Source organism: Lontra canadensis, unplaced genomic scaffold (assembly GCF_010015895.1).
Source record: "Lontra canadensis isolate GAN:19392208 unplaced genomic scaffold, GSC_riverotter_1.0 scaffold25, whole genome shotgun sequence".
Classification (NCBI taxonomy): domain Eukaryota; kingdom Metazoa; phylum Chordata; class Mammalia; order Carnivora; family Mustelidae; genus Lontra; species Lontra canadensis.
This window is the reverse complement of record NW_022631019.1, coordinates 18,937,149-18,950,371: the sequence shown is the minus strand read 5'-3', so window position 1 is coordinate 18,950,371 and position 13,223 is coordinate 18,937,149. Positions and strand designations below refer to the sequence as shown.

The window sequence follows — 13,223 nt, the reverse complement described above, 5'->3', positions numbered from 1 at the left end:
CAATGAACTATATTTTATACCAGTCATAAGGGTTCTTGTCAACTGGGCTCCTAATAAAACCAAGCTGGATGGATGGACACAATAAGCAAGGGTTAAGATAAAGACCACTGTACGTAACAAACATGGCAGAGAAGACATCTTGGATCCTTTATTTTTTTCAAAGATTTATTTATTTATTTATTTAGAGGGAGTGTGTATGTAGAAGTGGGGGGAAAAGGAGAGAATCTTGAGCAGAGTGCACTGAATGTGGAGTCCGATGAAGGGCTCAATCTCATATCTCACCCTGAGATCATGACCTGGGCTGAAATCCAAAGTTGGACTCTTAACTGACTGAGCCACCCAGGTGCCCCACCTTGGATCCTTTAAAAAAAAAAAAAAAAAAAGGCATCACATCAAGGCTACTATAATTTAAAAAGAATGCACTACACAGGAAATATATTTCCCCGCTCAAAGGAATAAAAAGCACAGAATCTGTGTAACAACGTGACTGAATTAAATACAGTCACTAAATTCAATAGGGGGAAATCTAGACCATTGTTTGATTTTTAAAAGAACTACTATTTAGTCAAAATGAAAAAGGTCCCATGACTGCAATGTAGACAAAACCTTAACAAATAACTAAACTGAGAGTAACACTTGATTACAGAAGTGACAGAAAAAATACTACAGCTGGGAGACCTGAATCTGACTAGTTGTGTGACATTAGGCAAATTACTTAACCCCTTGGAGAATTTTTGTTACTCACCAGCAAAAAAGAACTGGATTAAATGACTTTCAAAGTCCGTCTACAACAAAATCTATGATTCAGTTCTACTCAACATTTATGAGCACCACGCCATATACACACAGCTATCAAACTATTAAATGCCAGGTGTCTAAGGGTCAATACAGTAGATAACTGTTTTTTTTTTTTACCCATTTCTATTTTCAAACATTTCTATCCTTTTCTTTAAAAAACAGCTTTACTGAAATATAATTCACATAACATTCAATTCACCCACTTGAAGTGTACAATTCAATGGTTTTTATTACATTCATTGTTGTGTAACCATCACTACAATCAATTATAGAATATTTTATTACCAAAAAAAGAAACCTCTTACTCTTTAGCAGTCACATTCCATTTACCCTAACTTCCTTAGCCTTGGACAACCACTCATTTTCTGTCTCTCTGGATCTGCCTATTTTAGACATTTCATATAAATGGAATCATACAGTATGTGGCCTTTTGTGTCTGGCTTTACTTGGCATAAATGTTTTAAAAGTTCAACTATTTTGTAACAGGTATTAGTACTTCATTTCTTACTGCGGAATAATATTCTATTATATGGATATACTACATCTGACTCATCCATTCATTAGTTGATAAACATCTGGGTTGTTTCCATTTTTGGGCTACTATGAATAATGCTGCTATGAATATTCATGTAACAAGTTTATGTGTGGATATATGCTTTCATTTCTCTTGGGCATATAGGTAGGAGTAGAACTGTTGAGTCATAGGGTAACTCCATGTTTTACCCTTTTGAAGATCTGCCAAACTGCTTTCCAAAGCAGCTTCAACATTTTACACTCCCACCAATAATGTATACAGGTTCCAATTCCTTGACATTCTTACCAAAACTTGTTATTATCTTTTTGATTATAGCTATCATAGTGGGTGTGACATCTGATAAAGTACTAAAGTGACTAGTTTTGTAACTCTAATCAAGTAATCTAATCACTTTGAAATTCAGCTTTCTTGGGGTGCCTGGGTGGCTCAGTTGGTTGAGCGTCCAACTCTTGGTTTTGGCTCAGGTCATGATCTCAAGGGTTGTGGGATCTAGCCCTGTGTAGGGCTCTGCACTCAGCAGGGAGTCTGCTTGAAGATTCTCTTCCTCTGCCCCTCCTCCCATTTATGATCTTTCTCTCTCTCTCTCAAATAAATAACTCTTTGGAAAAAAAAAAAAAAAAAAAATTCAGGGATGCCTGGGCAGCTCAGTTGGTTGGGCCACTGCCTTCAGCTCGGGTCGTGGTCCTGGGGTCCTAGGATCAAGTCCTGCGTCAGGCTTCTTGCTCAGCGGGGAGCCTGCCTCTCTCTCTGCCTCTGCCTGACGCTCTGCCTGCTTGTGCTTTCTCTTTCTCTCTCTGACAAATAAATAAATAAATAAAATCTTAAAAAAAAAAAAAGAAATTCAGGTTTCTCAGCTGTAAAATGGAAATAATATTTCATAGCGTTCTCAAAGATGTTAATGAAAAAATGTAGAAAAAATTTAGTATAGTATCCATCACAAAGTATTTAATAAATAGTTACTATTACCATCAAGTCCTCTGCCCTCTAGGAACTCACTATCTAAATGAAAAAATAAAATACACTTGTGATGCTTGGCTGGCTCAGTCAGTAGAGCATGGGGTTCTTCATCTTGGTTTGTGAGTTCAAAAGCCATATTGGGTATAGAGATTACTTAAATAAATAAAATTTTTTAAAAAAGAAAATACTCTTGTAAAACACTGTCTGGCAGTTATTACTTAATTTAAGTGACCCCCAAATGGCAGACACAATGAAGATTACAAGATGGCAGAGAGGGAGGGGTGCCTGGGTGGCTCAGTGGAATGAGTGTCTGCCTTCAGCTCAGGTCATGATCCCAGGCATCACATAGGGCTCCCTGCTCAGCAGGGAGTCTGTTTCTCCCTCCCCCTGCTCCTGTTCTCTCTCTCTCTCCACCCTCCCTCTCAAAATAAATGAAATCTTATTTTTTTAAAAAAGATTGCAGGGCACCTGGGTGGCTCACTTAGTTAAGCAACTGCCTTTGGCTCAGGTCTTGATCCTGGAGTCCCAGGATTGAGTCCCACATAGGGCTCCCTGCTCCACAGGGAGTCTGTTTCTCCCTCTGACCTACCCCTCTCGTGCTTTCTTTCTCTCTCTCAAATAAATAAATAAAATCTTTAAAAGATTAAAAATAAAAATAAAAAGATTGCAGAGAGGGAGATCAGTAATGGGTGGAAGGGATGGGAAAAGTCTAGTCAGACACTTCACTAGATTTTGAAAAATAAGATCAGCACAGCTGGAAAGGGCAAGAAGAGGTGGAAACAACACAAATGGGCCTGGATTAAAGAAGAAAAGAGCTCAGATATCCAAAACAACAACAACAACAACAAAAGTTCTGTGCTTTTTCATTGCATAGTAAAACACCACACTCTGTAACAGTAAGAAATATGTCTGATTGGGTGGGAAAGCCAGATCACAAAATTAAGGCCTCTGAACTTTATCCTCCAAATAACAGAAGCAGTTGAGGATTTACAGGAAAGGAAAACCATAAAACCAGGCTTTTAGAAAGATTAACCTGGCAGTAGAGGGAAAAGACTTGAGGACAAGAAACCTATAAAAAGTTATTAAAATAGGACAAACAGTAAAAACTGAAAGAAAAGGGCCAAATGTAAGAAACACAGAGTAAAAAAATCAAGCAAACTCCTTGGCTGAAGTGCCCAAGTTATGAATATTCTGGAATTGACAGTAAACATGGAACACAATCTGAAAATGACAACACATATTAGTAATCAAAACATTAATCCAAACTTACCCTCTGCAATGTCTGAGCATGATGTGCCAATGGCTGTGTCTCCACTGTCAGCCACACTTGAGCAGCGGCTGAAGCGACTCCGAAAAGCCTCTGAGATAACTGGGGTCTGCCATTCAGTTCCCAGGGAACTACCCTTTTGAATTACACTGGAACCTGAAACAAGCGACATTTCCCATCTTTAGTGTGAACCAGTTGATGTAACCCCACAAGACTGTTTAAATAAAGCACTTAAACCTATGAAAAAAACAGCATCATTCTTTCTCCTGTGCCTATTTCAGCTTCTCTAAATTAGTTAATTTTGAATGGAAATAGCATGAGATGTGAGAATGTTCACAGACAGAAAAAAGACTTACCAAGAACCCAGGAATCTATCAGTAGCTACCATTTTTTGAAATCTAGAAATTCTAACACTTTACCAACATGATCTCATCTACTTACTTACTTGAACAGTATCATCACCCCTATTTTACAGAGGACAGAGCTGAGATTTGAACCCAGGTTGTTTTGATTACAATATCCACATTCTTTCCTATTAAAGGATTTCTCAGTAGGTGCTTCTGGCATATGGGGCATGACAATTCCTCAATGTGTAGTCTATACATGTCAGGATGGTTTAGCATCCTCGGTCCCTATTAAATGCCAGTAGCAGCCCTAACCTTATCCCACCATCACTATGAAACATGCAAATATACCATATGTTTCCAAATGCTCCTTAGGGTAATAGGCAGTCCAGTCTCTTGTTGAAAACCATTGCTTGGGGGTGCCTAGATGGCTCAGCTGATTAAGTGTCTGACTTCAAGTCAATTCATGATCTAGGGGTCCTGGAATCAAGCCCTATTTGAACTCTGTGCTCAGCAAGGAGTTTGCTTCTCTCCCTCTGCCATTTACCCCACTTGTGTGCATGTGGGCTCTCTCTCAAATAAATAAATTGAAAAGAGAGAGAGAGAGAGAGGAAGGAAGGAAGGAGAGAAAGAAAAAAGAAGAAAACCGATGCTTGACTGAACTGGGGTACCTAGTGGGCAGGATGAATCCAGATCATGGTTAAGCCTTAGAAGTCAATCTGAAGAGTTCAACACTATTTTGAGTGCAATGCAAAAAACCCACTAAAATTTCTAAGTGGGTAAGACAAAACTAGATTGAGGAGATATTTTTTTAAAGATTTTTATTTATTTATTCAACAGAGAGACAGAGTGAGAGAACAAGTAGGCAGAGTGGCAGTCAGAGGGAGAGGGAGAAGCAGGCTCCCCACGCAGGGATCAATCCCAGGACCCTGGGATCATGACCTGAGCCGAAGGTAAACCTTTAATCAACCGAGCCACCCAGGCGCCCCAAGACTGAGGAGATTTACTGAACTTTAATAGCTTGCTACTTGAAGGCCATAGGTAGCAAGCATTCAATAAACACCTGATTTACCAGTATTCATTGTTAAAAAAAAACTATAATTTTTCTAAACTGTATCTGATGATCCATGTAAACAAATGGACAAAAACGTAATGATGGCTACTTATCCATTTAAAATGTCAGAGTTTTAGCTGAAATCATAAAACGAGGTTCTACAGACTCTTTGATTTACTGGGAAGCAAATGATATTTGAACACAAATCACCTTATTCTCTTCTTCCAATTTTAGTGCTTCTCCCATCTTTTTAACTCACTTTCTTCTACTTTTGCTACCCTCTGCCTTCTACTGAAGTTCTACTCTAACTTTCCCCAAGGACTTATTCTTGGGGTCACAGTGGACTGCCTGATGTGAAAGAATCTATATACATGCAGTAATCTGTAATACCCTTTCATTAAGACATACCTAATGATCAGAGCTTTTGATTAGCGTAAGATTAGCTGGTGTTACTATCTGTACATATAAGCATAATTCTAGCAAGAAGGAAAGAAATTTGACTTCTAGGTAAGTCTATATGGTGTTATCTCTCTAACCAGTAGACAAATTTCTAGGCCTTCTAAAATACTGAAAATCGGGGCGCCTGGGTGGCTCAGTGGGTTAAAGCCTCTGCCTTTGGCTCAGGTCATGATCCCAGGGTCCTGGGATTGAGCCCCGCATCGGGCTCTCTGCTCAGCAGGGAGCCTGCTTCCCTCTCTCTCTGTCTCTGCCTGCCTCTCTGCCTACTTGTGGCCTCTGTCTGTCAAATAAATTAAAAAAAAAAAAAATCTTAAAAAAAATAAAATAAAATAACATACTGAAAATCGATTGAGGGCCTCTATTACCATCTTTCTGGCCTCTTACTTCTTATCACTACTAATCTTCCATTCTTTACCAGTACCACTTTTTTATCTGCTCACTCCATACATCAATTCTGAAGAGATGTTTGCTAAAATAAAAATGTATTTTACGAGGTGCCTGGCTGGCTAAGTCGGTAAAGCATCTGACTCTTGATCTTGGGGTTGTGAGTTCAAGCCCTATGCTGGGTGTAGAGATCACTTTTTTTTTTTTTTTAAGATTTTATTTATTTATTTGAGAGAAAGATCATAAGCATGGGGTAGGGGTAGAGGAAGAAGCAGACTCCCTGCTGAGCAAGGAGCCCATTGCAGGACTTGATCCCAGAACTCCAGGATCACCACTCAAGCCGAAGGCAGACACTTAACTTACTGAGCCACCCAGGAGCCCTAGAGATCACATAAATAAATAAAACTTTTAAAAATGTATTTTGGTATAGGTACAGAGGCTTATGCTTATTTCAAAATTCAAGTTTGAAAGCTGATTTTTTTTGTTATGTCATATGTCCTATCACTAACATCTTTTTAATCAAAATATTAAGACTATTATTAATCAAATGAAAGACTACTAAAGACAAAGTCATCAGAAAAGCAGTGAGTTTTGTTAGAAATTGCTACATCCCCCAAATTTGTGTGTTATAACATAATTGTCATTAGAAATTATACAATCCAGCCCTAAAACAGTGAATGGCATGTAGCAGATGTTCAATAAATATTTGCTGAAGGAATCTTGAACTGATTCAACAAATTTTTTCAAAATGCTTAATCTATGCAGGGCAGCACTCCTAGGAGAATACAACCAACATCTAATAAATGCTGTAAGGCACTGTAGGATTTTAAAGTTAAATATATCCTTAGTTGAAAAAAATATACCCCTCTCTTCATAAACACCTCAGAATTCAAAAAGCTATTTTTCTATTCTACCTTCTATTTAAACATACCACATCTAATATGTGTTTATTTACATATTTATGTATGTTTAACATATATATTTAATATATCCACTTAATATATCTACTGAGCTTTCAAAATCTTGTCAATCCATTCTAAAGATAAATTCCTGAGTCTCTAGTGACAACATAACTGAGACTGTTGGCATCCAAGAAGAATTCCAATCTTTGTGGGCTAGCAGATGACTGACCCACCCACAGGACTACAAAGACAACATAGAACACAGTAATTTATGCTGTGTTTTTCTGATTTCAAATGGAACTATGTTCCAAAGTCATTCTGTTCCTTCATGTGTCCTCCCCTCCCAATCAATCATGTGGTCTTCTTGGAAGCCATGAAGGACCAGAGATAAATAGTTGTTCTTTTGGAGAGGCCTGTTTTTCTATTCAATATAGCCTCATATTATTTTTGTTCTTTAAGTACCAGCATTTTAGTGAATGTTTGTTTGCTAAGTATTTCCTTCAAAGGAAATTTCTGTTATGAAAAAACAGAGCAAAGGTCAGAAAACTCTGCTTACTCACCTGGTGAAGTGGCATGAGAAATCCTCTCACTTGGGTATTTCTCCTGCATGGCCATCAACACCGTTATTTGAGCCAACTGTAAAATGAAGGAATAACCAGTCAGAGCTCTCCACTATCTTTTAACTCCTTGTAACTTGCTCCCATTCAACTGAAACTGTCAAACCCACACAGGATTAGTCTTCCACATGTTTTACTCCTAAACATATATATATATTTTCTAAAGATTTTATTTATTTATTTGACAGACAGAGATCACAAGTAGGCAGAGAGGCAGGCAGAGAGAGAGGGGGAAGCATGCTCCCTGCCAAGGAGAGAGCCCCATGTGGGGCTCGATCCCAGGACCCTGAGACCATGACCTGAGCCAAAGGCAGACGCATTAACCAACTGAGCCATCCAGGCGCCCCCTAAAGATATATTTTTAAAAAATATTTTATTTATTTATGTGAGAGAGGAGAGAGCGAGCATGAGCAGGGGGAGGGGTGGAGGAAGAGGGAGAAGCAGACTTCCCTGCTGAGCAGGGAGCCAAACATGGGGCTCAATTCCAGGATCTCGGGATCATGACCTGAGCCGAAAGCAGAGGTTCAACTGATGGAGCCACCCAAGCGCCTTTCCTACAGATATTTTTTAAGGCAAAGCAACTCCTAATAGTCCATCCTACTTCTCTTCCTAAAGTGAGAGAAAATCTAGAACCAAATAGAGATTCTCAATACTGATCCTATATGTCCTAGAATTCCTCAACTGTTGCAAAAATTAAAAATATTATTTTCATTTTTTTTTAAAGATTTTATTTATTTGAGATCAAGAGGGAGAGGGAGAGGGGCACAGACATGCAAGAGTAGGAGGAGGGGCAAAGGGAGAGGCAGAAGCAGGCTGTCCAGTAAGCAGGGAGCCCAGTGACTCTGGGCTCAATCCCAGGACCCTGGAATCATAATCTGAGCTGAAGGCAGACACGTAACTGAGCCACCCACGTGCCCCATAACATTACTCTCAATTAACACACTTTACCACAGATTTTCTTAGCCATGGAAACAGGATGAGAGAGTGGGGTAGAGAAAGAATTAAATAACCAAACCAACAGTGTATTATTATGACTCAATTATCAACATAAATTCCCCAATTCCTCCAGTAATGAAAGTTAATTATAAGATGCACAAAAGAAAAAATATAAGATGCACAAATAGAATTCTTGGTCATAAGAAGAACCCCAATTCTCAGCTGGGAACACAAGACTTTCTCCCCATTTATATTTATTCTAATGGTAGGCTGTGAGAATTCAGCAAATGTCTGATTACTATCTGGGTAAACAAAAGTGTTAAATAACTGTAACTAACAGTAGCAAATAATATTTATATTTGCATAGTACCTGAGAGGCATGGCAATACAGGGAAGTGGTTCAAGAGTATGTACTTGTGATCAGACAGCTTGGGTTTGAAGGCTGACTTCATTAGCTGTGTAACGTTGGGCAAATTTTGTAGTATCTCTATACCTCAGTTCCTTCACATAAAAATGAAGATGGGGGCACCTGGGTAGCTCAGTTGGTTAAGCACCTGCCTTAGACTCAGGTCATGATCCTGGGGTCCGGGGATTGAGATTGAGTCCCAAGTCGGGCTCCCTGCTCAGCAGGGAGGCTACTTCTCCCTCTCCTCCCCGCCCATGCTATCTCTGTCTCTCTCTCTTTCTCAAATAACAAAATCTTTAAACCAATAAACAAATAAAAATGAGGATGGGGGCACTTGGGTGGCTCAGTTAGTTGGGCATCTGACTCAGGTCATGGTCTCAGGGTTGTGGATGAAGCTCCATGTTTGGCTGTGCATTCAGCAGGGAATCTGCTTGAGATTCTCTTTCCCTCTCCTTCTGTCCCTCCCCCTGCTTGTGTGCATGCACTCACTGCCTCCCTCTCTCAGATAAATAAGTAAATCTTAAGAAAAAATAAGTGAAAATGAGGATCGGAGTGGTTGGTTGGGTCTGTCAGTTAAACGTCCAACTCTCGTCTCAGCTCAGGTCTTGATCTCAGGGCTGTGAGTTCAAGCCCCGTGTTGGGCTCCATGCTCGGTGTGGAGCCTACTTAAAATAGTAACAATAAAAATAAATAAAAATTGGAATAAAGACAGGACCTAATTCATGCCAATTCATTTAAAATTAACTCACAACAGTGCCTGACACATGTAAGTGCTTAATTATGTTTTTATTAATGATTACTTGGCAGTTTACATCAATAAAAAATGAGATATGATCGTCCTTGGAAGATAGAGTTTGAATTTAGAAATTGAATTTATAAGAGTCCCCAAAGAGTTTGGGACAAACTCAATTGATAGATCACAATTCTTAGAAGTGAAATTCAACTTTGGTGAGAAAACAAAGGCTATATGGGTACTATTTCTCTAATGTGCTTTACTGACCTCTATAGTTTTCTCTTAGTAACAACAACGCAAACCCTTGCTAATTCAAGACATCTATAACAGAAATGGTACCATCCCCTGATATCCCAGTTCTTCACATAGTGGGTAAGAGATGATTGTTCAGTAAAAGCTTCAATTTATGGCTATTATCATTTAGTGTGTTAATGGTGACACAGAAGGATTAGATTATCTACCTAGAAGTGGTATCAAATGGTCAATATCAAAATCCTTTTCTTCACTTATAAAGAAAGTGGGTGGCTCAGTGGGTTAAAGCCTCTGCCTTCAGCTCAGGTCGTAGTCCTGGGGTCCTGTGATCGAGCCCCACATTGGGCTCTTTGCTCAGCGGGGAGCCTGCTTCCCTTCCTGCCTCTCTGCCTACTTGTGATCTCTGTCTGTCAAATAAATAAATAAATAAAATCTTAAAAAAAAAAAAAGTTACTCTGTAACTTGGAAATTTCATTCCTAAGTATATGTTCAAGAGAAATAAAAACATGTTCACACAAAATTCTGTACATGAATGTTCACAGTAGCATTACTTACAACAGCTAAGAAGCAGAAAAAACTCAAATGTCCATCAACTGATAAACAGGTAAATTCCATTTATATGAAATGTCCAGAACTAGCAAATCCATATACACAGCAGATTAATGGTTACCAAGTACTAAGAGGTGGGAGGTCAGGGAATGGGTAACAATTACTAATGGACATGGTGTTTCTTTCCAGGGTGATCAAAATCTCCTGAGACTGGATAGTGGTGGTGGCTGCACAATCTTGTGAATGTACTAAAATCACTGAATTGAACGCACATAAAACTGAATTTTATTGTACATGAATTCTACCTCAATTAAAAAAAAAGAAAACTCCCACAAGGAGTAAAACTGTGTGGAAGAGATAATTCTCTTTTTTCTTAAGTAGTCTCCAAGCCCAGAATGGGGCCCAATACAGGGCTCAAACCCACAACCCTGAGATCAAGACCTGAGCCAAGACCAAGAGTTGGATGCTTAACCGACTGAGCCACCCAGGTGCCCCTGGAAGAGGTAATTCTTGAGTTTTTCCTACTAAGTTCAGAAGTAGATGAGCTACTGATGGTTTCTAGGACCATCTGAAGGACATAAAGATTTCCTGAGATAAAAGTGAAAGAAATGAATGTATAAGAAGTAACAAAAATAACCAATTACACAGCCAATAAAGGTAGGAGTGAATGGAAGCAGACAGAAGAAATGCCCGCATTGATGGTTTCTATCTTCAAAGCCCTTTAAACTGCTGAAGTATTCATTCAACAAATTTAACAAGTACTGAATATTTACTACCCACAAAGCACTGTGCTAAACACTATATTACAGGTATAATGTCTTATATTTAATGCTCACATCAAATCTATGAGGCAGTTATTACCCTTATTTTATGGATGAAAAAAAATGAAGGTTGAGAGAAGGGAAGGTCATATAGCTAGGAAGAGGCTTCAAAGTCAGGACTGTGTTCTAATGCTATACAGATTCTAGCCTGCATTCTTTCTCTGTGTGACAAAAATAAATAAAGGTAGTTATGAAGGCACCATAAGTTGGGAGTTTCTGCTTCAGACACAGCCAGAGCTAAAAGCCCCAAAGTAGTTAGAAGAAGGGACAGCGCATACAATTTCTTCACGTTGCTCTTGGTCACCACCCCAGCTCTATTTCCCAAGTTGCCTCCCAAGAATTAGGTTTTGACTGTTATAAGTATTTCTCCCCTTGAAGAATTACAATGTTAGTGTGGAATGTCACACTGGCAGCTGTTGAGAATCCACATCAAGACAGGAGAGGATATGAAGGGATACGTAGCTGACAAAAGCGCATTAAGAATCTCACACCACTGGGGCGCCTGGGTGGCTCAGTGGGTTAAAGCCTCTGCTTTCCGCTCATGTCATGGTTCCAGGGTCCTGGGATCGAGCCCCACATTGGGCTCTCTGCTCAGTGGGGAGCCTGCTTCCTCCCCTCTGCCTGCCTCTCTGCCTACTTGTGATCTCTAATAAATAAATAAAATCTTTAATAATAATTAAAAGAAGGAATCTCACACCCTGGCAGTATTTTCATGACCTTGATCATTCATTAAACCAGACCTAAAGAAAGAGAAGCCAAATTCTTCCCAAGAAGTTGCCTTTACAAAGTCTTGAGACCTACACCACCACCAGATCATTATAAAACCTACAAGGCCTAGGGGCATTATCTTAATCATCCTGGATATCATAACCCTTCCGTACCTAGCACACAGTATTCGATTCATCAAACAAAATTTACTGAGGGCCTACTATTCGCCTGGCTCTGTGCCATGTGGTGGAAATACCCTGGTGTAAAAGGCAAACGGGGTTCTGATCTTCCTGTTTTAGCGCTATGGGAGGGCTGAATACCCTCTACTGAACAAATTCGCTGTAACCCACTAAACTTGTAGTCAGTCCAAAGCACCAGCTCCTCCTTGCCTCATCTAGAGCAGGTGGTCTAGACAATCTGGATGCTCCTGACATTTTAGGTCAGATAAATCTTTGCTTGGAGCCGGAGGCGGGGGAGGGGGGGAAAGCCGTGCTGCACAAAGTTGGATGTTTCGCAGCAGGCCTGACCTTCTATCCACTAGTACCAGGAGCAATCCCTGAGTTGCCGCAAATGAAAATGTCTCCTGACACTGTCAACTACCAGTGCGGGCTGGGAAACTCCAGCCTAGCGCCTTCACAAGAGCTGTCTCCCAACCCTAAGTCCCTATTCATCCTGTAACCCCCAGCCCCAACTTCCCTTCCTCAGGGAGGGCTCCCTGCCCTCTCGGACTACACCGGCGCCTTCTGCCTAATGCTGTGTACTTCTCCAGCCCACACCATGCAGCCCTAACCGAGTCGGCACCCGCTTCACGTCTACTCTTCTCTGGGACCGTCCGCTCCGCAACCTGCTACCCGCCGTCCCCTCCCCCGGCGACTGGCACAGGGCCTACCCTTTACAAAGGTAAAGCAACTGCTAGGGAGTGAACGATGGAGAAAGCCACACGAAGAGGGCAGGGAGGCAAGCGAGTCGCGAGGGGGCGTGTGCGGGGCATTATTTTAGGAAGCCCAGCGGGTGAAAAACCCAGAGGGGACGACTTAATAGCTCCGCGCATGCGCTTCGCTCTCCCACGGCCCCCAAAGAAGGTAGGTCATGAGTGTCTGGGGTCCTCTGGGGCTCCTCCCGGGCTCCCCAAGGTGGGGCGGGGTCTCCTAGCCCGAGAGGGGCTCCCGAAGGGAGGAGGACTTACGTAGGGCCGAAAGCGGGCGGCGAAATCCCTAACCCAGGAACGCCGACTGCGGCCACTACGTCGGCCGCGGGCGGCAGTTCACTTCTTCAGCTCGCCTAACGGCCGTTACACACCCGCCAGGCCGCGCGCCTCAGAGCGCGCGCCGCCCCACCCCGCCCCTTTCTGCCCGCCAGTGGCCAATCAGGAGTCTGGCCGCGCCGGTGTCCCGCCCCCGCACGCTGCGCTCCGCGCCGGGAGCGGCCGGATCTCTCTGCGCATGACCCCGCCGCTCCTCCGAGCCTCTTCTTCAGCCTCTAGCCAGGTCTCGCCTATGGG

At 41.3% G+C, this 13,223-nt stretch overlaps 1 protein-coding gene across 5 annotated transcripts in view; it reads right to left on the bottom strand.

Annotated features, from left to right (window-relative positions):
- The window catches only part of CEP85 (centrosomal protein 85), a 31,997-nt gene extending 19,007 nt beyond the window's left edge, over window positions 1–12,990 (bottom strand). For 4 of the 5 annotated variants that reach the window (XR_004383361.1, XM_032863825.1, XM_032863827.1 and 1 more), the window contains exons 1-3: window positions 12,909–12,990; window positions 7,261–7,336; window positions 3,561–3,713 (exon numbers count right to left, since the gene is read on the bottom strand). Coding sequence is in view for 4 of the 5 variants with exons in the window: in XM_032863825.1 (XP_032719716.1) it covers window positions 3,561–3,713; window positions 7,261–7,315 (208 nt within the window). In the remaining variant the exon portion in view is untranslated. The remainder of the gene's footprint in view (window positions 1–3,560; window positions 3,714–7,260; window positions 7,337–12,908) is intronic. The other variant, XM_032863826.1, reaches the window with a different exon arrangement.
- Between the last annotated feature and the right edge of the window lie 233 nt (window positions 12,991–13,223).